At 39.1% G+C, this 25,763-nt stretch overlaps 2 protein-coding genes and 1 long non-coding RNA gene across 7 annotated transcripts in view; 1 reads left to right on the forward strand and 2 right to left on the reverse strand.

Moving 5' to 3' along the window:
* Positions 1-237, reverse strand: part of CACNB4 (calcium voltage-gated channel auxiliary subunit beta 4) — a gene marked incomplete at its 5' end in the record, with an annotated part of 253,539 nt that extends 253,302 nt beyond the window's left edge. Inside the window, one exon of one of the 2 annotated variants that reach the window (XM_082465076.1) lies at positions 125-237. In XM_082465076.1, the coding sequence (XP_082321202.1) occupies positions 125-133 (9 nt within the window). The remainder of the gene's footprint in view (positions 1-124) is intronic. The other variant, XM_082465079.1, reaches the window with a different exon arrangement.
* Positions 116-17,339, forward strand: LOC309662450. The gene is made up of 2 exons (XR_014264694.1): positions 116-226; positions 1,118-17,339. It is a non-coding gene; the product is annotated as an uncharacterized lncRNA (long non-coding RNA).
* STAM2 (signal transducing adaptor molecule 2) overlaps positions 16,692-25,763 on the reverse strand; it is a 56,995-nt gene continuing 47,923 nt past the window's right edge. For all 4 annotated transcript variants that reach the window (XM_082465071.1, XM_082465069.1, XM_082465068.1 and 1 more), the window contains one exon: positions 16,692-19,278. In XM_082465071.1, the coding sequence (XP_082321197.1) occupies positions 19,024-19,278 (255 nt within the window). In that variant the 3' untranslated portion in view covers positions 16,692-19,023. The remainder of the gene's footprint in view (positions 19,279-25,763) is intronic.

The following is a 25,763-nucleotide window of genomic DNA, read 5'->3' on the forward strand; positions in this document are numbered from 1 at the left end:
GGGTCCCCCAGAGCCCGCACCCAAGTCTCCTCCGCGGTCCCCAGATACAGCCTCCACCCCACCCACCCACTCAAGCCTCGACGGCTGAAAAGGTGCCCGAGAAGAGCAGCCCGCGAGCACCCACCACATCCATTAACAAAGACTCTCAGGGTGCGGGGTCCGAGTCCCCGGCATGGGCTGGGGAAGGCTGCGGGCTCCGGAGCGGGAGCGCAGAGACCCGGACGAGGTGAGAAGGAGGAGGACGAGAAGGAGGAGAAAGAGGAGGGGCGGAGGAGGAAGGGACGCGGGGGGAGGGGGGAGGGAGCGGGGCCTCAGACTCCCAGGACTGGGGGCCAGGCGCGCCGGGCGCGAAGGCGGGGCGCTCTAGGGCAGGCGAGGAGGGGGGAGGAGGGGGAGGAGGGGGCGGTACCTGCGAGGTGGGGGAGCGCGGCCCGTTCGCCGTCCCGTTCTTGGCGTAGGAGGACATGGTTCACAGCCGCATGGCCGGCCCGTGCGCGGTGGGCGGAGGGCGGCGAGGCCCCGGGACGCTCTGAAGCGGGAGGTAGGGGAGGGCGGCAGGACTTCCCCACCCGCTCCCGGGACCGCGCCGGCTCCCGGGCTCCCTGCCCGCCCTTCTGAGAGCGCAACACCTTAAAGCGACCGAGACGCTTCCCCCGCGCCCGCAGCCGGGTCCCGGGCAGCGGCCCCCGCAGGCGGAGGTCCTGCGGAGGGGGCTTCTCGGAATCTCGCCTACCGGAGCCGATCGGGAGAAGCGCTCTCCCACCTAGCGAGCGCCTTACATCAGAGCTTTCCAGAGGAGAAAGGGAGGGGGGTAATCTGGGATGGGGGTGGGAAGATTAAAATAGTCTGCACAGTTTAGAATGAGACAAAGGTGGCACGGTTCATGAATCAGGACTTTGGGAGGGACGCTGGTGCAGTGTGAGGGAGTGGGAAGAGCCGACCCGGGTGTGTGTGTGCGTGTGTGTGTGTGTGTGTGTGTGTTTGCTGCACTGGAATTTTAAAAGGGCAAGAGTCGAACCTTTCTTCCGCGACTTCACTCATCTGCCCACGGTGGTAAGACATGGGGTTTTGTGGTTTGGTTTTTGTCGGTGTTTTTGTATTGTTTTGTGAACTCTAGCTTCAGAACCCCAAGACATACACATCCAGGCAGCCGAGGGAGACTATGACAGCCTGAGTCTGACGGGGATGCAGCCCCGCAGGAGACCAGCATACCCTAAGGAGTTTTGAAGGTCATGTTAGACCTGCTAAAGAGTTGGCCACGTGCCTCCCACTTCTACGCGGACATCTGTTTTCAAGGGAGGAAACTCATCTTTGAAATCATACACAATCTTTGCCGTTGTTGCAACCCTTGGTTTCCTCCTGCAAAAACATACTAGAGATTAATTTGAGATCAAATTAAAAGCGAATTGTGGAGAAGAGGGATTTGAAGCAACAAGAAGAGGGAAGAAAAACATATGCGAATTCAAAAATAAAGAGACCCCGTTTAATTACAGTAACTGCAAGAAAAATCCATCAATAAAATTTGCATAGTATCTCAAACTGCTAAATCAGCCCATGTCACTTTGGGTTCTAGTATTTTTTTTAGGGAAACTGCCATGTTTGTTTTAACAATTGGTTGGCCTTATTGAGGTCCTGATAATGTTTTACCATCCACCAGACACTTTCTTTCCATTCCCACCCCCTTCACTTAATCCAGACCTTCAATTTTTTGTAACAGCCTAGTAACTAGTCTCCTTGCCTCCAGGCTCCCTGCTGGACACACACACACACACACACACACACACACACACACACACACACACACTCCATTCTATCTACACACTACAGGCAAAGCCATTTTCCTAAAATCTCTTTGCCCAACCCACTCTTCTCTAAAAAGCACTCATTGCTCTCAGCAGCCCACGAGACAGGGTCCAAACTCCATGGTCCAACAATCAAGCCGCTGCTTTTCTGGTCGCCACCTCATTTCTCCAACTTGATCTCTAAACAGACTTTCCAGCAGGCAGACAGGTCTACTCATTATTACTCAGACATACCAAATACAATCCCACTTCAGCACCTCTGCCTTGGAATGTGTCCTTCCCCCAACCCACACTGGGCTGAATCCTACCCTTCTTCCCAGCCTGGCTCGGCACACTCTCCCTCCACAGAAATCTCCCCTGACCATTCCAGGTCTGGGTAGTTTCCTGTGCCCCTGAAAAACTGGAGCATTTATTCTCTGGGCACTTAGTGCAGGCTGCCTTGGTTTACTTGTTCTCTTTTTGTGAAAACGTAATTTCTAAAATAGATTTTTAGCTTTTTATCTTCCACTCTTATACCTCACATAGAGTAGATATTTCGTAAAGTGTATGGGTAATGGTATGTATGCCAATGCAGAACTCCTGTTTTAGTTACCGTCAGCTCAATCCATTTTTAGTTCTCAGCCATTTTCCTAGTTGATATTTAATCAATACTTACAGAATGAATTACTATGTGGGCACTGGGATTTGAGTTTTCTGGTTTTCCACTGCCCACAGTCTTACTACTTTGAGTTATCAAAAAAGAATCTACAGCAGCATGACAGTGAGGAGTTCTCTGTACCTACCTTACAGCAGAAATAGTGAAAATAGTTTCTAAAAAATTCTTTAATCTCTGGAAATGGTCCTGAGGGTATGCAGCCAATGAAGAAACATTTATTCAAGAAAATTTACTAAAACTCAGTAAGAAAAGTGAGCCTGTGGTATTTGAACTAAGACCTGCTTCCCCCTCCACCACCACCTCCATCCAGTTCAGCAAGAGGGAAACTTACTGTACACTGGTACAGCTGAGAACACAGGGCTTCCTCTCCCCTCAGCTCCCAGATGGAGGGTTATTTTCCTGAGAGGGACAGGTCATGGGACATTTATCATCCTGCAGCAGCCACCTGTTGCTGAGACTAAGTTCCCATCAAATATAGCAGAGAGGTGGGGGCTCCCTTCTTTAGCCCAGCCCCCACTTGTGGGATGGGGGCTCTACCTTGGACACAGTGCCACTGAGAATACTGGGGCCCTGATAGCTCATGGAGAGACAAGCCAGGAGACCGGCCTACTGCCCCTCCCTACCAAGCACTCAGCTCCTAAAGTGAGGGTGTCACTCAGATAGATACACCATTGTCCCCGCCCCCAGAACCAGAGCTGAAAGAATGAAGTTGGACCCCTACCTCACACCACGTACAAAAATTAACTCAAAATGGACCAAAGACCTAAATGAGAAAGTTTTACATTTTTTTACATAAAAATGTAAAACTATTAGAAGAAAGCATAGGGGTAAATCTTCATGACCTTGGATTTGGCAATGGATTCTTAGATATGACACCAAGAGCACAAGCAACAAAAGAAAAAAAAGTAAACTGGGCTTCAAAATTTAAAATGTTTGAACTTCAAAGGGCAATATCAAGAAAGTGAAAAGACAACAGGATGGGAGAAAATATTTGCAAATCATATTCAATATATGTAATAAGGGACTTGTATCTAAAATATATATATATACACACACACATATATATTACAACTCGGTTATAAAAAGACAAATAACCCAATTTTGAAATAGGTGAAGAATCTAAATAGACATTTCTCCAAAGAAGATATACAAATGGCCAATAAGCACATGAAAAGATGCTTGACATTTTTAGTCTTCAGGGGAATGCAAATCAAAACCATGAGGACATCTCCCTGGCAGTCCAGTGGTTAAGACTCCAATGTTCCAGGACTTCATGGTGGCGCAGTGGTTAAGAATCCGCCTACCAATGCAGGGGACACGGGTTCGAGCCCTGGTCCGGGAAGATCCCACATGCCACGGAGCAACTAAGCCTGTGTGCCACAACTACTGAGCCTGAGCTCTAGAGCCTGTGAACCACAACTACTGAAGCCCGTGTGCCACAACTACTGAAGCCTGTGTGCCTAGAGCCCGTGCTCTGCAACAAGAGAAGCCACTGCAATGAGAAGCCCACGCACCACAAGGAAGAGCAGCCCCTGCTCGCCGCAACCAGAGAAAGCCCGCGTGCAGCAAAGAAGACCCAACACAGCCAAAAACTAATTAATTAAAAAAAACTCTGATGTTCCACTGAAGGGGACACGGGTTCGATTCCTGGCTGGGGAACTAAGATCCCGCATGCTCCATGGTGCAGCCAAAGAAAAAAAAAAACATACCATGAGATACCACTTTACATGCACTAGATAATTATAATGAAAACATAAGATAAGTGTTGGCAAGGACATAGAGAAATTGGAAATATAATACACTACTGGTGGGAATGTAAAATGGTGCACCTCCTTTGAAAAACAGTCCGGCAACTACTCGAGTGGTTAAACATAAGGTTACCAAATGACCCAGCAATTCCACTCCTGAGTATATACCCAAGATAAACAAAAGTATATGTCCATGCAAAAACTTGTACAAGAATGCTCATAGCAGCATTATTCATAATAGCCAAAAAGTGGAAACAACCCAAATGTCCACCAACTGATGAACGGATAAACAAACTGTGGTATCTCTATACAATGGAATATTATTTGGCAATAAAAAGGAATTAAGTATTGATACAAGCTACAATATGGATGAGCCTTGAAAATATTAAGCTAAGTGAAAGAAAACAATCACAAAATGTCATATATTGTATGATTCCATTTACATGAAATGTCCAGAATAAGGAAATCTATAGAGACTAAAAATAGATTAGTGATTGCTTCGGGCTGGGGGGATATTGAGGTGATAGCTAAGTGTACAGGGCTTCTTTTTGAGGCAAAGAAAATGTTAATAAAACTGATTAGAGTGATGGTTGCCCATACCTTTGAATACACTAAAAAGCACTGAATTGTACACTTTAAATGGATGAATAGTATGGTATATGAATTATCTCAAAGCCTCTATTTTGAAAAATCTTCAGACTTTATAAAAAGTTAACTCAAAATAGATCATAGATCTAAGTGTAAAGTGCAAAACTTTAAAACGTCTAGGAGAAAAAATAGGAGAAAATCTACATGACTTTGGGTTTGGTGATGAGGTTTTAGATACACCACTACCAAAAATGCGATCCAACAAAGTAAAAATTGGTATGTTTGGCTTTATTAAAATTAAAAACTTCTGCTCTGTGAAAGACTCTGTTAAGAGAATGAAATAAGTCACAGACTGGGAGAATACATTTGCAAGACACAAATCTGATAAGAACTTGTAAACAAAATATACAAACAACTCTCAAAAGTCAACAATAAGAAAACCCAATTAATAAATGGACAAAAAATTTGAACAGACACCTTACCAAAGATGGTAGAAAATAAGCATATGGATAGCAAATAAGCATATGAAAAGATACCCAACATCATTTGTCAATAGGAAAATGCAAATTAAAATGACAATACAATACCACTCACACTTACCAGAATGGTTAAAAAAATTTTTTAATTGATAATACCAATTGTTAGTGAGGATTAGGAGCAACAGGAATTCTTTTTTTAAAATTTATTTAATTTATTTATTTATTTTAACTTTTGGCTGCATTGGGTCTTCGTTGTGGTGCGCGGGCTTCCCATTGTGGTGGCTTCTCTTGTTGTGGAGCACGGGCTCTAGGCGTGTGGGCTTCATTAGTTGCGGCACGTGGGCTCAGTAGTTGTGGCTCACGGACTCTAGAGCACAGGCTCAGTAGTTGTGACACATGGGCTTAGTTGCTCCGTGGCACGTGGGATCTTCCCAGACCAGGGCTCGAACCTGTGTCCCCTGCATTGGTAGGCGGATTCTTAATCACTGTGCCACCAGGGAAGCCCGCAACAGGAATTCTTATTCATTGATGATGGGAATGCTAAAAGGTACAGCCACTTTGGAAGACAGTTTGTCAGTTTCTTAATAAGTTAAACACACCAACAGTCCAGCTTACGTCCACATAAAAACCAACATGCAACTGTTTATAGCAGTTTTATTTATAATCGCCCAAAACTGGAAGCAACCAGGATGTCCTTCAATAGGTGAATGGATTTTTTTAAATGTGGTAAATCGTACAACGGAATACCATTCAGTGATAAAAAAAGAATGAACTAACAAGCCATAAAAGGACATGGATAAACCCTAAATGCATATTGCTAAGTGAAAGAAGCCAGTCTGAGGCTACATTTGTAGCTACATAAATGATTACATTTATATGTGATTCTAGAAAAAGTCAAGCTATAAAGGCAGTAAACAGGTCAGTGGTTCGAGAAGGGGAGGGTTGAATAGGTGAAGCACGGGATTTTTTCGGGTGGTGAAACTATTCTGTATGATACTGTAATGGTGGATATTTGACACTATGCATCTGTCAAAATCTATAGAACTTTACAGCACCAAGAGTGAACTTTAATGTGTGCAAATTAAAAAAAAAAAAATCATGTAGGAAGTTTGGCGATTCCAAGATGGGATGCAGAATGTGACAAAAGAATTTTTTTTTAATTTTAATTTTTATTATTATAAATATATGAAACAACTTCACTGAAGGGCGTGGGGGAAAAGGTGCTGGCCTAAGTAACTTTGGAAATGAGTAGAGTCTGTAAGACTAAAGGCAAAAGGTACTGTGCATAAGCACTGTACTGCCGTTGACAAAGCTGTTTCCTGAGAGGGATAGGTTAACAATTCTGAAGTCACTATACATACATACTGGAATTGGACAATTAGGTAAATGGACGGCCGGTGCTGGGAGCCAGCTTTTCTACTGTCGGAGTGGAAGGTTACAGATGAGCAAGAGGAGAAGGCTACGATGATCCATGTGGTAATGGATTAGAGTCAGAGACACTGGTATGAGCTCAAGTGTAGCTTGATGTAGATTCAGATGGTTCCATATAGAAATGTTTATAGATATGTGTATATACACAGGTTAGTATACACACACATGTTTTCTTGCCCTCAGTTGAGGGCCCAGAAATAACTATATCTCAGCAGCAACAAATGCATCTAGGATCCAGGTCTTGGTTTTAATACTATTCTCTAATAAAGGGGCACCTTAAAGAAATGGCTGATTCTAGGAGTGGGGCAGGAAATATATAACATAAGCCTGGAGCATCTTAAAGTGCCAGAAAGTAAAGAAGTGCTAAAAACAAAAAAAAAATGATTGGGAGTATATCAAAGGGGCACAGGAGCAAAATGAAAGAGCTCCCAAAGGCCAAAGTTGGAACAATTTGAGCAATAAAATAAAGTAGTATTGCAATATATCCTAACGTATAAAATAAATATCCATGAGCTCATAGTGATAAAAATAAATGGTTAAATAAATAAACAGAAGAGAAGAGACAAACCTTCCATGCAGAAGAATTCCAAATACTCCACCCTCCAAGGAGGAAAGCACAGCTGCCCCTCCTTCAGTATGGGCTGCACATAGTGACTTCCTTCCAAAGAGTGCAACTTGGGAAGGAGAAGTGGAGAAACTTGACAAACACTACCTCAGCCAGGTGTTCGAGATCGATCAACATCAACGGTGATGAGGATGACAGTACGTACCCTTGGTATCACGTGAGGAGGAAGGCACTTTACCTTTAGGGTCTTCTTCCCACAAACGCATACCCCAGTCTAATCATAAGGACAATGTCATGCAAATCTCAACTGAGGGACAGTCTACAAAATATATGACTGGTTCTCCTCAAAACTGTCAAGGTCATCAAACACAAGGAAAGTCCAAGAAATTGTCACAGCCAAAGGGAGCCTGAGGGGACATGATGACTAAATGGCATGTGGTATCCTGGATGGGATCCTGGGACAGAAAAAGGACATGAGGCAAAAGCTAAGGAAATCTGAATCAAGTATGGACTTTGGTTAATAATAATGTATATTGATTTTAATGGTAACAGATGTACCATAGTAACATAAGATGTTTATAGGGGAAACTAGGTGTAGAACTCTCTGTACTATCTTCACAATGTTTCTGTAAATCTAAAACGATCCCAAGATAACATTTTATTTTTAAAAAGTCTAAAATTTCATTGCTGGAAGGGAACTTAGTAACCATCTAGAACAAGCCCCGCTTTTAGCAAATTAGGAATCTGAGCTCAGGAGAATGACTTGGTCAAGAGCAAATGACCACTATTACACTCTGCTTTCCTTCCTCAAACACTGAATGCTGCCGAATCACTTTTTCAGCTGCAAATACTCTTAATAAACTTTATTCTGTCACTTAATAAATACATTTTGAAAGTGCTTCCTACAGTTGAAATCCTGAGGCACTGTTAAAAAAAAAAAAAAGACATTATTTACAGAACTCACAGAGCTCAGAATCATAAGATGGCAGTGGTTTCATGTTTAAAAATCAAATTACAACACATTTTGTCTAGGGTCCACGCACCTGGAGAATACTGTTTGTATTTTTAAGGTAGGAGCATACAAAATCACAACAGTAGCACATGTGCTCAATTGCATTTATAGGTTTGTGTAATTAACCTTTTACATTTATGTCATAACAATCCCAATGTAAATTTTCTGAGTTTTTGTCTTGGGAGGATCTACTTTGTTTTGTTCTAAAGAATTTCTCCAGAATTACCTCTTCCCCCCCCCCACCCCTCCCCTAATGCTCTGGTTCAAACTTTGCAAATCTGTTCAAAAGTCACATAAAGCCATGGACCTTCAGGATATTAAAGATTATTATAGTTTCAGAAATTGGAAAAAAAATTCCACTTTCTTAACCCTAAAAAAGCTTATATGCTATAAAACCCAGTGAAAATGCTATTCTCTGGGTACAATTTTAAAGGGTACAAATGATTCAGATGGTAATGGCAGTTAATTTTTTAAATTTAAGTTTGAAATACAATTACTGTGAAGATGACTCATAAGTGGGGAATTATACTGAGATGCTAACTATTAGCTAATTTAAATTGTTTACTATTCTTTTACCAGTCATATTTGTCATCTTTGCTTTGGTAACAAACAACCCTAAAATCTTAGTGGATTACAACGCCATGGAGCCCGTGGTTCTGGTCCAGGCCGTGGCTCTGTTTCTCTTGTCTTCCTATTCCCAGGCAGGCTAAAGAAGCAGCCCCGATCTGAGACATACTAGCTCTGAAGAGGGTAGGAAACAGAGAGCTACAGGAATTTCGTGATGCCTCTTTAAGCTTCTGCTTAGATGTGGGCATTTGTTGCATCTGCTCATATCCCACTGGCTAATGCATGACATGCAACCAATACCAAAATCATTGAATGGAGACATACTACTCCAGAAGTCAAGAGCATGGGCAGATGTGTATAAGCCTCTTCCAGGAAAGGGGGAGAGTAAAAAACTACAAAGAACAATATAACCCTTCACCTGAAGGATAACTTACTGAACTAGGTAGGTATAAAATCTGATCACCTCTATCCTTCATCGTCTTCATTCTGCCATTTTTGGGTGGTTGTCATAAATAATGCTAATTCTTTCTATAACGTTGAAAGGAAACATTCTTCTAAAAGTTCAAATTAGGGAATTCCCTGGCAGTCCAGTGGTTAGGACTCTGCGCTTCCAATGCCGGGGGCATGGGTTCAACCCCTGGTTGGGGAACTGAGATCCCGCAGGCTGCGTGGTGTGGCCAAAAATAAATAAATAAATAAAAGTTCATTGGTGCTGAATGTTAATTAAATTCCAAATAATATTCAAATACTGTACTAGTTTTCCTCCTTTTCTGTCCCCAGTGAAGAACAAAGGCTTACAGAGATTCAAAGTTGGCAGAGAACATGAATGAATCTATACCAGTGGTTCACAGCAAGTATAAACATGTAAACATGGAAGTGGAGATATCCAGTATTGTCAGGACGATTACATAGAATTTGCTTTTTCCTTAATCCCCATACCCTCTCGTTGTGTCTCTTATTAATGTCACCTGCCTAAATTACCTATGACTTTTCAGCCTTCTAGGTGACTCCTTTATTTACTGTTTTTCATGACCACTCGCTCCTCCTCCAGCCCATAGCAAGGGTCTGTGATGTACTGTTTCCTGCCATGAGCCAGAAAGAAATGTTCACTGTGCTTCTGTGCTGCTTCAGTCCCTGAGCTCAGAGTGGAGAAATGGGCACGCTGTTCTGGAAAGCATCCATGAGTATTATTCTATGAGCACTGGAGACACTGAGATTTTTTTTAAGAGCTATTGGCCTTCTTGACAATTAGGACCCTAGCCCCCTTTGTCTCTTGATAGTTAAAATAATGCCCTATTCGTTGGATTCTAAGACAGCTTGGAGTTTAAGATGCATCATTGGTTGAATAGCTTTGAGGGAATGAAATGAAGTCCTACAATACATGCCTATCCACTGTAAAATATATCCTGATTTCACACATGTTAAAATGGAATGATTATGATAAACAACAAGCACAAGGATAAGAAGAGTTAGAAGAAAACACACATTTATTGAATGCCAGGCACTGTGAGGTCCTATGCAGCTCTCTGCTAAATCAATTTTTATTCTTCATTCCACAAATGTTTTATATGCCTATGCTGCCCTGGGAATACACCAATGAGTACAACACAACTCCAAGTTCTGAAGGATTTTGTAGACCTAGTGGGGGTAGGAATGCTTTCAGATACAAATAGCAAAACCCTACCAACAGTAACCTATACAAATAGGGTTGACAAGAGATAAAGACTTTTTTTTTTCACACATGAGGAAGTCCAGAGGAAGAGAGTCTAGAACTGGTAGAGCTCTCAAAGGTGCCATCAGAGCCAGGTATCTGTAATCTTCCTGAGCCATAACTTTCTTCCTCATAGTCACAATATGGTTGCTTTATCTCCTGACATTGCATCTGCTTTGTAAGCCAGAAGGGGAAAGAGCCAAAAGCCTTTTCTTTCAAAGTTGTTTCTCTCATCCTAGAAAGCCCTCCCCAGGAACTCTGACCTATATCTCACTGACTGAAACCGTGTCTTTGGGTCACCCATGGCTGCAAAGGAGTCCGGGAACGCAAGCACTATTATCTTGTTTACTGATTTCCATATGGAGGAATATTAATAAGATGGTTGGAAATGCATGGTGAGTAAAACTATAGTATCTGACACAGAGACAGATCCATATGACACACAGACAGATCATTCCAATGCAACATGGCAACTAGCATAAGAGAGTTACAAGACGCTACCCACAGAAGGGCAGCAAGGTCTGGAAGCCAGAATCAGTGAAATTTGGGCTGACACTTAAAAACACCATTTATTAGGTGATCAAAAGCATTTTAGGCAGAGAAAACAACAGGGCCAAACACAGGCACAAAAAAGCAAAATTAGCACCTGAGGAATTTGGGGCTTGGGGGTTGGAATCTAGCATGTATGTGAGAAAGTGGAAGAGCTTAGAAGGACTGACAAGGGTGAGATCATGAAGACCCTACCTAATATGTGATTCTTAAGAGTTTAGCCCTTACAGAGAATGTAACGGAACTCCAAGCTCAGGTTGAATGATTTTTCTCAGCAACTTTGGTTCTTGGAGAAACCAGCCTATGTATGTTGACGCTGAGTCCCCAGGCTTCAACTCGGAACTACTCTCCTAGTTCAAATCACTCAACTAGTTGTCACTTGCTGTCTTCCTCAGAGCAATTCCTTGAATTTCACTCTTTCAGCAAACACAGAACCCTGTCAGAGTCTCAGAAAGAGCCAGTCTGTTTGCATCAAACTCTGGTCTCATCAGCCCACCTGTGTGACAGAGCTAACTGTACTACAAGTTACACAGTAAATAGATCCAGCCACTTCTATGCTCTTCTTTAGATGAGCGTTCTCACATCTGAAGGCATTTTATATCCATGTAAGCCCTTTGGGACCCCATCAATCTCAGTGATTTGTGAGAAAGGAAGCTGTTACCTGATAACCTTAACATACAAATCATTTCTAGGCAATAGTCACACTAGTGTAAAGGAAAAGGGAAAAGGGAAAAGGCACATGCGTGAGCATCAGATAGACCGGTTCATAATCCTAACTTTGCCAACTTAACTAGCTGTGTGACCTTGTGGAGATTATTTAACCTCTTTGCCTACCTCTCTAACAAGTGTTGAGAATTCAATGACAATGTATATGAAAACGGTTTTCAAGCAAGTCAAAGTGCAACATCTGATGTTATACAACCAGTTAGTGTATGGTGAAGCCAGAAACCACTCAGCCTTGGAAATTCAGTTCTTAGCATCCCCAGCATATAGTAGCTATGTATGTTATTATATGAATTAAGTAATGAATGCTAATAAACCTGTAATTTTTTAAATCTGTTTTAAAATAGAAGTGACAGGAGCAGCTTAAATCTTTAACCCCCATCTCCACTTCCAGGGACTTCTCTGTCTCTCCTGAGAAGGTTAAAAAAAAATGTCCCAGTTTTAATAATCAAGTCAGATGTAAATATATTAATTCTAGCCTTTACTGACTAAAAACTATGGTGTGCTTGTATTAGAGAATCTGAACAAGAGCTTATTTGACCATGGGACAGTAACAGAGCAATTCGAGTCTGAATTTATTTACCAGGCACACAAACAGTAACACCAGCTTGTAAACACACCTGGACAGGTCTGTCTCTGTGGCAGATACTATAGAATGGCTCACTCTACATTCATTCCTAATCATCTTCTTTCCTGCCTTCTCTATATAGAGGCTGGAAAGCAAAATACTCACTTTCCCAGACTCACTTGCCGTTAAGGGTAGCCTTTTGACACAGTCCTGACCAAAGACATGTAGGCAAAAATCCCTGGGGGAGGGTTTCCCAGGAAAGAAATATGATAAAGATTATTTTTGTCTGGGGTTCTATGTCCCATTTGTAAAGTTTAGACAATGTACTTTTCACAACACTTGTTTGAAGTTACTTGGAGGAAAAAAAAATTTTATGTGACAGCTAAAAACCACCTCTACATTGACACCCAACATATCTGTTCATGGGCTACCTGTTCACCGCTGGGAGCTATATCCTGACAAGATAGCACTGATTCCCCTTTAGGTATGTGACGGAAGTGATCAGATGAGGATAAGGCTGTCACCTCTTAGAACTGCAAACTATACAGCTATGTGGTTGATGCATTGCAGTTGGAGGACTTAGGTTCTAGAACTGACTACCATTAGAGTATGTTATAGCAGTGTCAAAAAGTAGCTGGTGAAAGAACCGTCTCTTCAACAAATGGGGACAACTGGATACCCATATGCAAAAGAATGAAGTTGGGAGTCCTACCTCACATCATGTACAAAAACTAAATCAAAATGGATCAATGACCTAATTCTAAGAGCTAAAACCATAAAACGCTTAGAAGAAAACAGGAGAAAATCTTCATGAGCTTGGATTTAGTAATGAACTTAGATATGACACCAAAAGCACAAGCAACAAAAAAATAATAGATAAAATGGACTCCATCAATATTGAAAACTTTTGTGCATCAAAGAACATCATCAAGAAAGTGAAAAGACAACCCACAGAATGGAAGAAACTAGATCTAAGTCATGTATATAGTAAGAGTCTAGTGTCCATAATATATAAAGAACTCTTACAACTCAATAACAACAAAAGACAAACAATCCAATTAAAAAATGGGCATAGGGCTCACACAGATATTTTTCCAAAGAAGATATACAAATGGCCAAGCACAAGAAAAGATGCTCAACATCATTAATCATTAGGGAAACACAAATAGAAACCACAATGAGGTACCACTTCACATCCACCAGGAGAGCTATAATTTTTAAAACTAGGAAATAAGCGTCGGTGAGGATGTAGAGAAATTGGAACCCTCATGCACTGTTGGTGGGGGCGTGGAAGTCTGGCAGATCCTCAAACAATTAAATATAGAATTACCACATAACCCAATAGTTCCACTCTTATGTATAGATCCAGAAGAATTGAAAATCGGTACTCAAATAACATGTACACGCATGTCCATGGCAGTACTATTCACAACAGCAAAAAGGTGGAAACATCCCAAGTATCCATCAACAGATGAATGAATAAACTGTGGTATATGAACTTCATACATTATGGTATATGTAGAGATGCACCTCAGAAACTTTATACTAAGTGAAAACAGACACAAAAGGTCTAATTTTGGGAGGTGGTGGCTGCACACTATAAATGTACTAAATGCCATTGTTCATTTCAGAACGGCTAATTTTTTTTTCTCATTATCCTATCAAGCATTGTTTACTTTTTTTTTTCACACACACAAACACACACACACACACACTGTATTTTATTTTTACAAGAGATAAATAGACTGACACCAAGCATTGTAAATGGATGACCACAACAAAAGCAACAATGATTCAGAATGGCTAATTTTATGTTACATGATTTCACCTCAATTTTTTTTTAAAGGTATCAGGCTCCCTAGACCACATGTAATTAGTAGAGGTCGCTGACTTGCTGTAAAGGTATTGGAAAGTCTTTCTTTTCCTCATTAGTATATTAAATGGTATAAAATAAGAACACAACTCCATTCTTCAGTAGCCTTTCTGGGGAATATCCAATCCAGTTTTCTGGTTTCTTCTTCTGTTCCTCTGCTTGCCTTTGAACATTTCTCCTTTCGTTCAATACCCACTACTCAAGATAGAGGAGAAGAGTGAATAGTAAATGAATAAGCTACAATCTTGTTAACACCTCTGGCATAAAGAAAGCAATAATTGAAATGTAGATGTTTTAAAAAAAAATCACTAAAAATGGGATTATGGGATTATGGGATTATCAGGGGTCTTAGTTTCATTTATCCATGCAATTTCATTATAGTTTGGAAGAGATAATAAAAGATTGCTATTGGGCTACAAACATGTCTCAGAACTCTTGTGACAATTTTAACCAATCTTGTAGAAGTTTGGAATGCTTGGTATTCAGATTTTGCTGTACACTTTTATCCAAGTTCATTAGTTTCCTAGTGCGGCCATAACAAAGTACCTCAAACATAGTGCCTTAAAACATTAATGTCTTCTGAGTTTTAGAGGCTAGACATTTGAAATCAAGGTGTTAGCAGGGCCATGTTCCCTCTGAAGTCTCTAGGGAAGAATCCTTCCTTGCCTCCTTCAGCTCTGGTGGCCCCAGGCAGTTCTTGACTTGTGGCAGAATAATTCCGATCTATGCCTCCATCTTCACATGACTTGCTCACTGTCTCTGTGTCTTCTCTTCTTATAAGGACACCTGTCATTGGATTTAGAGCTCACCCTAAATCCAGGATGATCTCATCTCAAGATCCTTACCTAATCCCATCTGCAGACTTTTTCCAAATAAGGTCACATTCTGACATTCTGGGTGAACATGAATTTTGGGAGGACACTATTCATCCCACTACTCTACATAAGCAACCTAATTTCTTTTTTTGACACAGTAAGGTTTTTTAAAAATGCAAACTCAAATTTGGCTTCGTAAAATTAGAATAATTCTTCTGCAGAAAACTTTATTAAAAAATAAATCTTGGGGCTTCCCTGGTGCCGCAGTGGTTAAGAATCCGCCTGCCAATGCAGGGGACACGGGTTCGAGCCCTGGTCTGGGAAGATCCCACATGCCGCGGAGCAACTAAGCCTATGCGCCACATCTACTGAAGCCCACGCACCTAGAACCTGTGCTCCACAACAAGGGAAGCCACCGCAATGAGAAGCCCGCACACTGCAACAAAGAGTAGCCCCCACTCGCCACAACTAGAGAAAGCCCGTACACAGCGATGAAGACCCAATGCAGCCAAAAATAAATAAATAAAATAAATTTTTAAAAAACTAATCTTTAACCTTCAAACAAAAATAAATCAAATTAACAACAAAAAAATCAAATCCCTAGAATTGAGTCCTCCCTTTACTTACTAAAACTGATGTAAGTAAATAAGAAAAATGTTTTTTTTTTTTAATTAATTAATTAATTTATTTGTGGCAGTGTTGGGTCTTCGTTTCTGTGCGAGGGCTTTCTCTAGTTGCAGCAAGCGGGGGCCATTCTTCATCGCGGTGCGCGGGCCTGTCACTATCGCGGCCTCTCTCGTTGCGGAGCACAGGCTCCAGACGCGCAGGCTCAGTAATTGTGGCTCACGGGCCTAGTTGCTCCGCGGCATGTGGGATCTTCCCAGACCAGGGCTCGAACCCGTGTCCCCTGCATTGGCAGGCAGATTCTCAACCACTGCGCCACCAGGGAAGCCCCAAAAATGACTTTTGACAGAAACAAAGCATGACAGATTGGTGCTATATTATTTACAATTTATTATTTACAAAAATAACTTCAGCTTTCTCATCATAATGACAATTCAATAAATCCTCTCCTAGAAGTCAGGGGCCTTGACACTTACAATTTTTACTAAGAAAAACTTGCTTTTTAAATCTTTAAGCCATAATTTTTTTTAACATCTAATAATCAATTTTTTAAAAATTTGGACAATGAAACTATAACTATCTTCAAAAATTTACAGTGAAATTTGTTACGTAGTCAAGTATCAACTCCTAGTTGATAAATATTATAATTATTTAATGTTCAGGTAATTTTATAAACAAATTACCAAATTACAAGACAATATTGATAGACCGTACATTTTTCAAACTATAAGAACATATCCTACTTTATATAGTTTAACATCCAGGGGAAATTTTTCCTACATTAGTGAAAATTAATTTTATTATAAATTTTCAGGAATTCTTTCTAATGTACCAAGATATAATATGAAAAAGCAGAAGTTATTTTTATTTTTTATATAAACCTATGAACCTAATGTAGAAATCTGATGTTAGACAATTCCTTTGGCAGAAAACATTTAATTATAAACAGGTCTTAAATACAATCCATAAGATCACGAAAAAGAAAGAAAAATAACAACCCTGTATTTATTAACACCAAAAATATCATCTCAGTACACAGATTTAATAACGTTTTTATACTATCAACAACCTGCAACACAAAATTCATTACAGTATGGCAAAAATAATTTTTAATTTAAAAGGGAGAAGAAACTTCTGGATGTATAAAATTTCACAGATGAATGCCAATATACACTATATACATGTTGCATGTTATATCATTACAAAACTACATTAGGTGAACTTAAATGGCAGATCCCGATTTAGTGGGTGTGCAGTATTTATTCTACTTCAAAGACTTACACAGAATTAAGCTTTTACAACTCAGATCACAATTATACATGAATTATTTACACAAACATTAAAATAACTTTATTAAATATTGTTTGGGGGGAAAATAAGATTTTCCATATATATGCAAACATTAATTATTATCAAGAGCAGCTTTGTAAATGTTTTTTATGTTTTGTTTTCTTTAAAGAATAGAAGATTCATTTCCAAAAAAGTAAGGTGCCATTTTAGAATTTTTTATAAGTATATAATTGAATTCACATAGAAGGAAAATACTGGATAAAAAACAGAACAGAGACATGAAAGGTTAAGTTTCTTTCCAGTTACTTGTACCTGAAATAAGACAATGACAGAAATTGGGCTTTCAAATACTGCTTGTTTTTCCCTTTACATGTAGACCAAGTAGTATACATAAGACTATTTTGTTCTAATATACAGTTTCTTTGAAAAAGGAACATACTTATAATCAAATTTCTGTAACTACATAAATGACAAAAATTTCCAGAGTACTGTCTTCAAATGGATTCTTGGTAGAAAGATTAAGGGCTTTCTTTAAAAAACAATATAGAAATCTTGCTTCCGTGCAAATTAACGTTTTTTTTTTGGCGGCTTGTGGGATCTTAGTTCCCCGAACCAGGGATTGAACCCGGGCCCCAGCAGTGAAAGTGCCGAGTCCTAACCACTGGACCACCAGAGAATTCCCACAAGTTAACTTTTTAAAAACAAAACTTATGTCCATTGTTTTTCCCCAGTCTAAATACCATGTATCTGTAAGCATATGTATTTGCATGCTGTGTTATCTAAAAAGTTGGCAGATGATGCAATAGTGTGCAAATTTTTAGGAAAGAAAACAATCCTTATTGGTTTACTACCTAACTCCTAAAGTATGTGGAATCTATTAGCACTATAAACTCACTTAAAACATAGGCTTCAGGAAAACTGTCTTGATGGCTTCCCTATAAAGCCATTGCCTGTTATTATTCCACAGGCTCAGGATTACTTTTGAAAGGAATGGCCAAAATTTTCAACAGTCTGGCATACCAGTGGTACTCAAATCATCTCTTTAAAAGAACAACACATCAATAAAAACACACATCATCCACACTTGGTATATATATCACATCAAATTATTAGGAATGTCTCATAGCTCAGATTCACATATACTCTGTAAAAAGGAAATGCAGCATCTCTGCACACCACACTACAGGAAAACAAGACAAAACAAACAAAAAACCTGACCATACCTTCATTAGAGAATGGCCAAAATCACTTGAAAAGGTCATTAGTGGCAATTCTAAATGCCAAGGACCCTTGTAGGAAAAGAAATGGTTTTTTTTCCAGGGAATGGAAATGTTTTGTGGGGCACTCCTCAGCCCACTTGTTGGCATGATTGGGAGACTGGCTAAATGCTTTATCACACAACTGCATTTACATCGTCTTCACTGATAATAACAGAAAACATTTTTGTTCCTCCCAAAGTGCTCTTGCTTCTGTAGACAATTATATGCTAATTATTACTCAACACACCACTGAGAGCACAACTGACAGTACTGCAAACACAACTACAATTTAAGAAGCCAAAGGAAATACGTAGGGAAGCTAAATGCATACACAAAAACATGTTCGCCTTTTAAAATAATGATGGGTGGGAAACTCTGAAAAAAAAAATACGCAGACAAAAAATACTTAAAGGTTTCAGTGCTCTCCCAATTATGATATTTTAGGGGTAAATGGTGGTTTCTTTATATGCTCCTATCTCATGCTGTTTATAGTGTCATAAGGCTACTTACTGGTTGTCCAGAGTTGTGTAGAGAGATTTGAAAGTAAGAAAAAACTAACTGGAAGCAACTTGAAGCTGCCTCTCATCAAAAATTTGACCTCAAATAAGTTGGGACTGAAAAAACCTTTTATGGCCTATTAGAGTAAAATACGTTTCTGTGCTTTATTTATTCATGGGCCTTTTGAGCTGAGAAAAAATTTTTTTCTTCTTTTAATATTTTCAGATTACAATCACAAGGGTCGAGTAGTACACTTAGGAAGGCTTTCAAGAAAATGCTTGGTCTGTTTTTAAAGGAGAGGCTGCTGCTGAGGGTAATCTGTTTGCTGCTGTGCAACTGAATGAGCTGGAGCTGCCACCGCAAAGCCTGCCGACCGCGGCAAACTGGAAGTAGTGCTCTGGTGAGATGACAGATCCACAGACATCCCCATTTGCTGCGTGTAAGCAGCTGCACCAGTAGCTGACTGAAGGTGAGAGTTCTGATTCATGTAAGTAGGATTGGAAACAGTGTCTTGTCCAGCGCTACAAACAAAATTTTAAAAAGAAAACCATATTTACTTTGCATTATCTAAGTTACGGTCAGAGATCAATCATCATGATAAAATAAAAATGTCTTTTCCATCTCTTTAAGTTTATATACCTCTACTATTCCAATTATGATTTAACTACTCCAGCTATCCAATACTGTTAATGTAATTTTTATATTTGGGAAGAAGAAAGTACTCAAAAAGAAATAAAATATAGGATTATAAGGCCTATCTAATTCTCTTTTCTCCAAAATCTCTCACGGAAAACATTTAGAAATCTTTTGAGGAGATGCAGATTGTTTCTGATGCTGCTGTCCTTGGCCAGCTGCAATGAGAACAAAACCCTGGCTCAAGTACACCCTCGGCCCATTTTCTCCCTTCCCTCTTCTCTCGATCAGCACAGAGGAGACCACTATTCCTCACTCACTCTTTATACTTTCCTTTGGTAGGGCACTTTCAAAGCTGCCCCGAATAGCTTAACCTGAATCCCTACATAAAAATAATAAAGGCAGGGAGAACATGTAATCCACATAGGGTCCTGAATCTACCCTCAAAATAGTCCTGACCTATAGTTTACTTATTGACACTATACAAAAACAAAACAAAACCCCCAAAAGCCCACTAAGTTGAAAAGTCACACCAAATTGCAGGACTTTCATTTGTTCCTGTAATTACTATAGCGTATCTTTTAAAAGATATATAATTTTTAAATGCACCAAATACACTGCTTCAATATAGGAGGATTAATGTCTACACTCATCCAGTTTTTCTATCTGTAATTCCTAGTGTCACCCAGGATAACAAAGTTTTTACATTTTAACTTAATCAAATACCAATACCAATAGATGTATTTAACTTCCAGATAACATCTAAAATTTATACACATGGAATTTAAGAGTGGGAAGAGTTAGATAGCCTCAACCACCAGAGGGCAGACAGCAGAAGCAAGAAAAACTATAATCCTGCAGCCTGTGGAACAAAAACCACATTCACAGAAAGACAGACAAGATGAAAAGGCAGAGGGCTACATACCAGATGAAGGAACAAGATAAAACCCCAGAAAAACAACTAAATGAAGTGGAGATAGGCAACCTTCCAGAAAAAGAATTCAGAATAACGATAGTGAAGATGATCCAGGACCTCGGAATAAGAATGGAGGCAAAGATCGAGAAGATGCAAGAAATGTTTAACAAAGACCTAGAAGAATTAAAGAACAAACAAACAGAGATGAACAATACAATAACTGAAATGAAAACTACACTAGAAGGAATCAATAGCAGAATAACTGAGGCAGAAGAACGGATAAAAGACCTGGAAGACAGAATGGTGGAATTCACTGCTGCGGAACAGACTAAAGAAAAAAGAATGAAAAGAAATGAAGACAGCCTAAAAGACCTCTGGGACAACATTAAACGCAACAACATTCGCATTATAGGGGTCCCAGAAGGAGAAGAGAGAGAGAAAGGACCAGAGAAAATATGTGAACAGATTATACTAGAAAACTTCCCTACATGGGAAAGGAAATAGCCACCCAAGTCCAGGAAGCACAGCAAGTCCCATACAGGATAAACCCAAGGAGAAACACGCCGAGACACACAGTAATCAAACTGGCAAAAATTAAAGACAAAGAAAAATTATTGAAAGCAGCAAGGGAAAAACGACAAATAACATACAAGGGAACTCCCATAAGGTTAACAGCTGACTTCTCAGCAGAAACTCTACAAGCCAGAAGGGAGTGGCGTGATATACTTAAAGTGATGGAAGGGAAGAACCTACAACCAAGATTACTCTACCCGGCAAGGATCTCATTCAGATTCGACGGAGAAATCAAAAGCTTAACAGACAAGCAAAAGCTAAGAGAATTCAGCACCACCAAACCAGCTCTACAACAAATGCTAAAGGAACTTCTCTAAGTGGGAAACACAAGAGAAGAAAAGGACCTACAAAACCAAACCCAAAACAATTAAGAAAATGGTCATAGGAACATACATATCGATAATTACCTTAAACGTGAATGGATTATTAAATGCTCCAACCAAAAGACACAGGCTTGCTGAATGGATACAAAGACAAGACCCATATATATGCTGTCTACAAGAGACCCACTTCAGACCTAGGGACACATACAGACTGAAAGTGAGGGGATGGAAAAAGATATTCCATGCAAATGGAAATCAAAAGAAAGCTGGAGTAGCTATACTCATATCAGATAAAATAGACTTTAAAATAAAGAATGTTACAAGAGACAAGGAAGGACACTACATAATGATCAAGGGATCAATCCAAGAAGAAGATATAACAATTATAAATATATATGCACCCAACATAGGAGCACCTCAATACATAAGGCAACTGCTAACAGCTATAAAAGAGGAAATCGACAGTAACACAATAATAGTGGGGGACCTGAACACCTCACTTACACCAATGGACAGATCATCCAAAATGAAAATAAATAAGGAAACAGAAGCTTTAAATGACACAATAGACCAGATAGATTTAATTGATATTTATAGGACATTCCATCCAAAGACAGCAGATTACACTTTCTTCTCAAGTGTGCATGGAACATTCTCCAGGATAGATCACATCTTGGGTCACAAATCAAGCCTCAGTAAATTTAAGAAAATTGAAATCATATCAAGCATCTTTTCTGACCACAACGCTATGAGATTAGAAATCAATTACAGGGAAAAAAACGTTAAAGACACAAACACATGGAGGCTAAACAATACGTTACTAAACAACCAAGAGATCACTGAAGAAATCAAAGAGGAAATCAAAAAATACCTAGAGACAAATGACAATGAACACACGATGATCTAAAACCTATGGGATGCAACAAAATCAGTTCTAAGAGGAAGTTTATAGCTATACAAGCCTACCTAAAGAAACAAGAAAAATCTCAAGTAAACAATCTAACCTTACACCTAAAGGAACTAGAGAAAGAAGAACAAACAAAACCCAAAGTTAGCAGAAGGAAAGAAATCATAAAGATCAGAGCGGAAATAAATGAAATAGAAACAAAGAAAACAATAGCAAAGATCAATAAAACTAAAAGCTGGTTCTTTGAGAAGATAAACAAAATTGATAAACATTTAGCCAGACTCATCAAGAAAAAGAGGGAGAGGACTCAAATCAATAAAATTAGAAATGAAAAAGGAGAAGTTACAACAGACACCACAGAAATACAAAACATCCTAAGAGACTACTACAAGCAACTCTATGCCAGTAAAATGGACAACCTGGGAAGAAATGGACAAATTCTTAGAAAGGTATAACCTTCCAAGACTGAACCAGGAAGAAACAGAAAATATGAACAGACCAATCACAAGTAATGAAATTGAAACTGTGATTAAAAATCTTCCAACAAACAAAAGTCCAGGACCAGATGGCTTCACAGGTGAATTCTAGGACCAGATGGCTTCACAGGTGAATTCTATCAAACATTTAGAGAAGAGCTAACACCCATCCTTCTCAAACTCTTCCAAAAAATTGCAGAGGAAGGAACACTCCCAAACTCATTCTATGAGGCCACCATCACCCTGATACCAAAACCAGACAAAGATACTACAAAAAAAGAAAATTACAGACCAATATCACTGATGAATATAGATGCAAAAATCCTCCACAAAATACTGGCAAACAGAATCCAACAACACATTAAAAGGATCATACACCACGATCAAGTGGGATTTATCCCAGGGATGCAAGGATTCTTCAATATACGCAAATCAATCAATGTGATACACCATATTAACAAATTGAAGAATAAAAACCATATGATCATCTCAATAGATGCAGAAAAAGCTTTTGACAAAATTCAACACCCATTTATGATAAAAACTCTCCAGAAAGTGGGCATAGAGGGAACTTTCCTCAACATAATAAAGGCCATATACGACAAACCCACAGCAAACATCATTCTCAATGGTGAAAAACTGGAAGCATTTCCTCTAAGATCAGGAACGAGACAAGGATGTCCACTCTCACCACTATTATTCAACATAGTTTTGGAAGTCCTAGCCATGGCAATCAGAGAGGAAAAAGAAATAAAAGGAATACAAATTGGAATAGAAGAAGTAAAACCGTCACTGTTTGCAGATGACATGATACTATACATAGAGAATCCTAAAAATGCCACCAGAAAACTACTAGAGCTAATCAATGAATTTGGTAAAGTTGCAGGATACAAAATTAATGCACAGAAATCTCTTGCATTCCTATATACCAATGATGAAAAATCTGAAAGAGAAATTATGGAAACACTCCCATTTACCATTGCAACAAAAAGAATAAAATATCTAGGAATAAACCTACCTAGGGAGACAAAAGACCTGTATGCAGAAAACTGTAAGACACTGATGAAAGAAATTAAAGATGATACCAACAGGTGGAGAGATATACCATGTTCTTGCATTGGAAGAATCAATATTGTGCAAAAGACTATACTACCCAAAGCAATCTACAGATTCAATGCAATCCCTATCAAATTACCAATGGCATTTTTTACGGAAAGAGAACAAATCATCTTAAAATTTGTATGGAGACACAAAAGACCCCAAATAGCCAAAGCAGTCTTGAGGGAAAAAAACGGAGCTGGAGGAATCAGACTCCCTGACTTCAGACTATACTACAAAGCTACAGTAATCAAGACAATATGGTACTGGCACAAAAACAGAAACGTAGATCAGTGGAACAGGATAGAAAGCCCAGAGATAAACCCATGCACCTATGGTCAACTAATCTATGACAAAGGAGGCAAAGATATACAATGGAGAAAAGACAGTCTCTTCAATAAGTGGTGCTGGGAAAACTGGACAGCTACATGCAGAAGAATGAAATTAGAACACTCCCTAACACCATACACAAAAATAAACTCAAAATGGATTCGAGACCTAAATGTAAGACAGGACACTATAAAACTCTTAGTGGAAAACATAGGAAGAACACTCTTTGACATCAATCACAGCAAGATCTTTTTTGATCCACCTCCTAGAGTAATGGAAAGAAAAACAAAAATAAACAAATGGGACCTAATGAAACTTCAAAGCTTTTGCATAGCAAAGGAAACCATAAACAAGACGAAAATAAAACCCTCAGAATGGGAGAAAATATTTGCAAATGAATCAACGGACAAAGGATTAATCTCCAAGATATATAAACAGCTCATTCAGCTCAATATTAAAGAAACAAACAACCCAATCCAAAAATGGGCAGAAGACCTAAATAGACATTTCTCCAAAGAAGACATACAGATGGCCAAGAAGCACATGAAAAGATGCTCAACATCACTAATTATTAGAGAAATGCAAATCAAAACTACAATGAGCTATCACCTCACACCAGTTAGAATGGGCATCATCAGAAAATCTACAAACACCAAATGCTGGAGAGGGTGTGGAGAAAAGGGAAGCCTCTTGCACTGTTGGTGGGAATGTAAATTGATACAGCCACTATGGAGAACAATATGGAGTTTCCTTAAAAAACTAAAAATAGAATTACCATATGATCCAGCAATCCCACTACTTGGCGTATACCCAGAGAAAACCATAATTCAAAAAGACACATGCACCCCAGTGTTCATTGCAGCAGTATTTACAATAGCCAGGTCATGGAAGCAACCTAAATGCCCATCGACAGACGAATGGTTAAAGAAGTTGTGGTACATATATACAATGGAATATTACTCAGCCATAAAATGGAACGAAATTGAGTGATTTGTTGAGACGTGGATAGATCTAGAGACTGTCATACAGAGTGAAGTAAGTCAGAAAGAGAAAAACAAATATCGTATATTAACGCATGTATGTGGAACCTAGAAAAATGGTACAGATGAGCCGGTTTGCAGGGCAGAAGTTGACACACAGATGTAGAGAACAGACATATGGACACCAAGGGGGGAAAACTCCAGTGGGGTGGGGATGGTGGTGTGCTGAATTGGGCGATTGGGATTGACATGTATACACTGATGTGTATAAAATTGATGACTAACAAGAACCTGCAGTATAAAAAAACCAAACAAAACTACTAATACTAAACTTTCATTGGGTTATTTGTATGGAAATATGTTAATATAAATGTTTCAGACATTACATGAAATTTCTAAAAACTTTGTATGTTCTGGTATAATGTTATAAGTCATAATTCTAGTTATTACTTTAAAATGTATATCTCAGAAATTAAAAAAAAAAGATTAACTATGAGTTGAACCTGGATGATGGATACAGAAGAGTTCATTATACTGCTATTTTTGTTTATATTTTATTGTTTTTATTGTTTTCTATAATAAAATGTTTTTAAAAATTAAAAAAAAAAGCAAAGAGTGGGAAGAGACCTTACAAATCATTACACATGACTGTACTGAATAAACATTTTGTGTGGTTAAGCAAAGTTAACAGAAGACAAGATTTAAACATGTTTTTCAGAATAGAAGTTAGTATGAAAAATTAGACTACAAATTCCACAGCTCAAACACTT

Source organism: Balaenoptera physalus (genome assembly GCF_965194825.1).
Source record: "Balaenoptera physalus genome assembly, chromosome: 6".
NCBI lineage: Eukaryota > Metazoa > Chordata > Mammalia > Artiodactyla > Balaenopteridae > Balaenoptera > Balaenoptera physalus.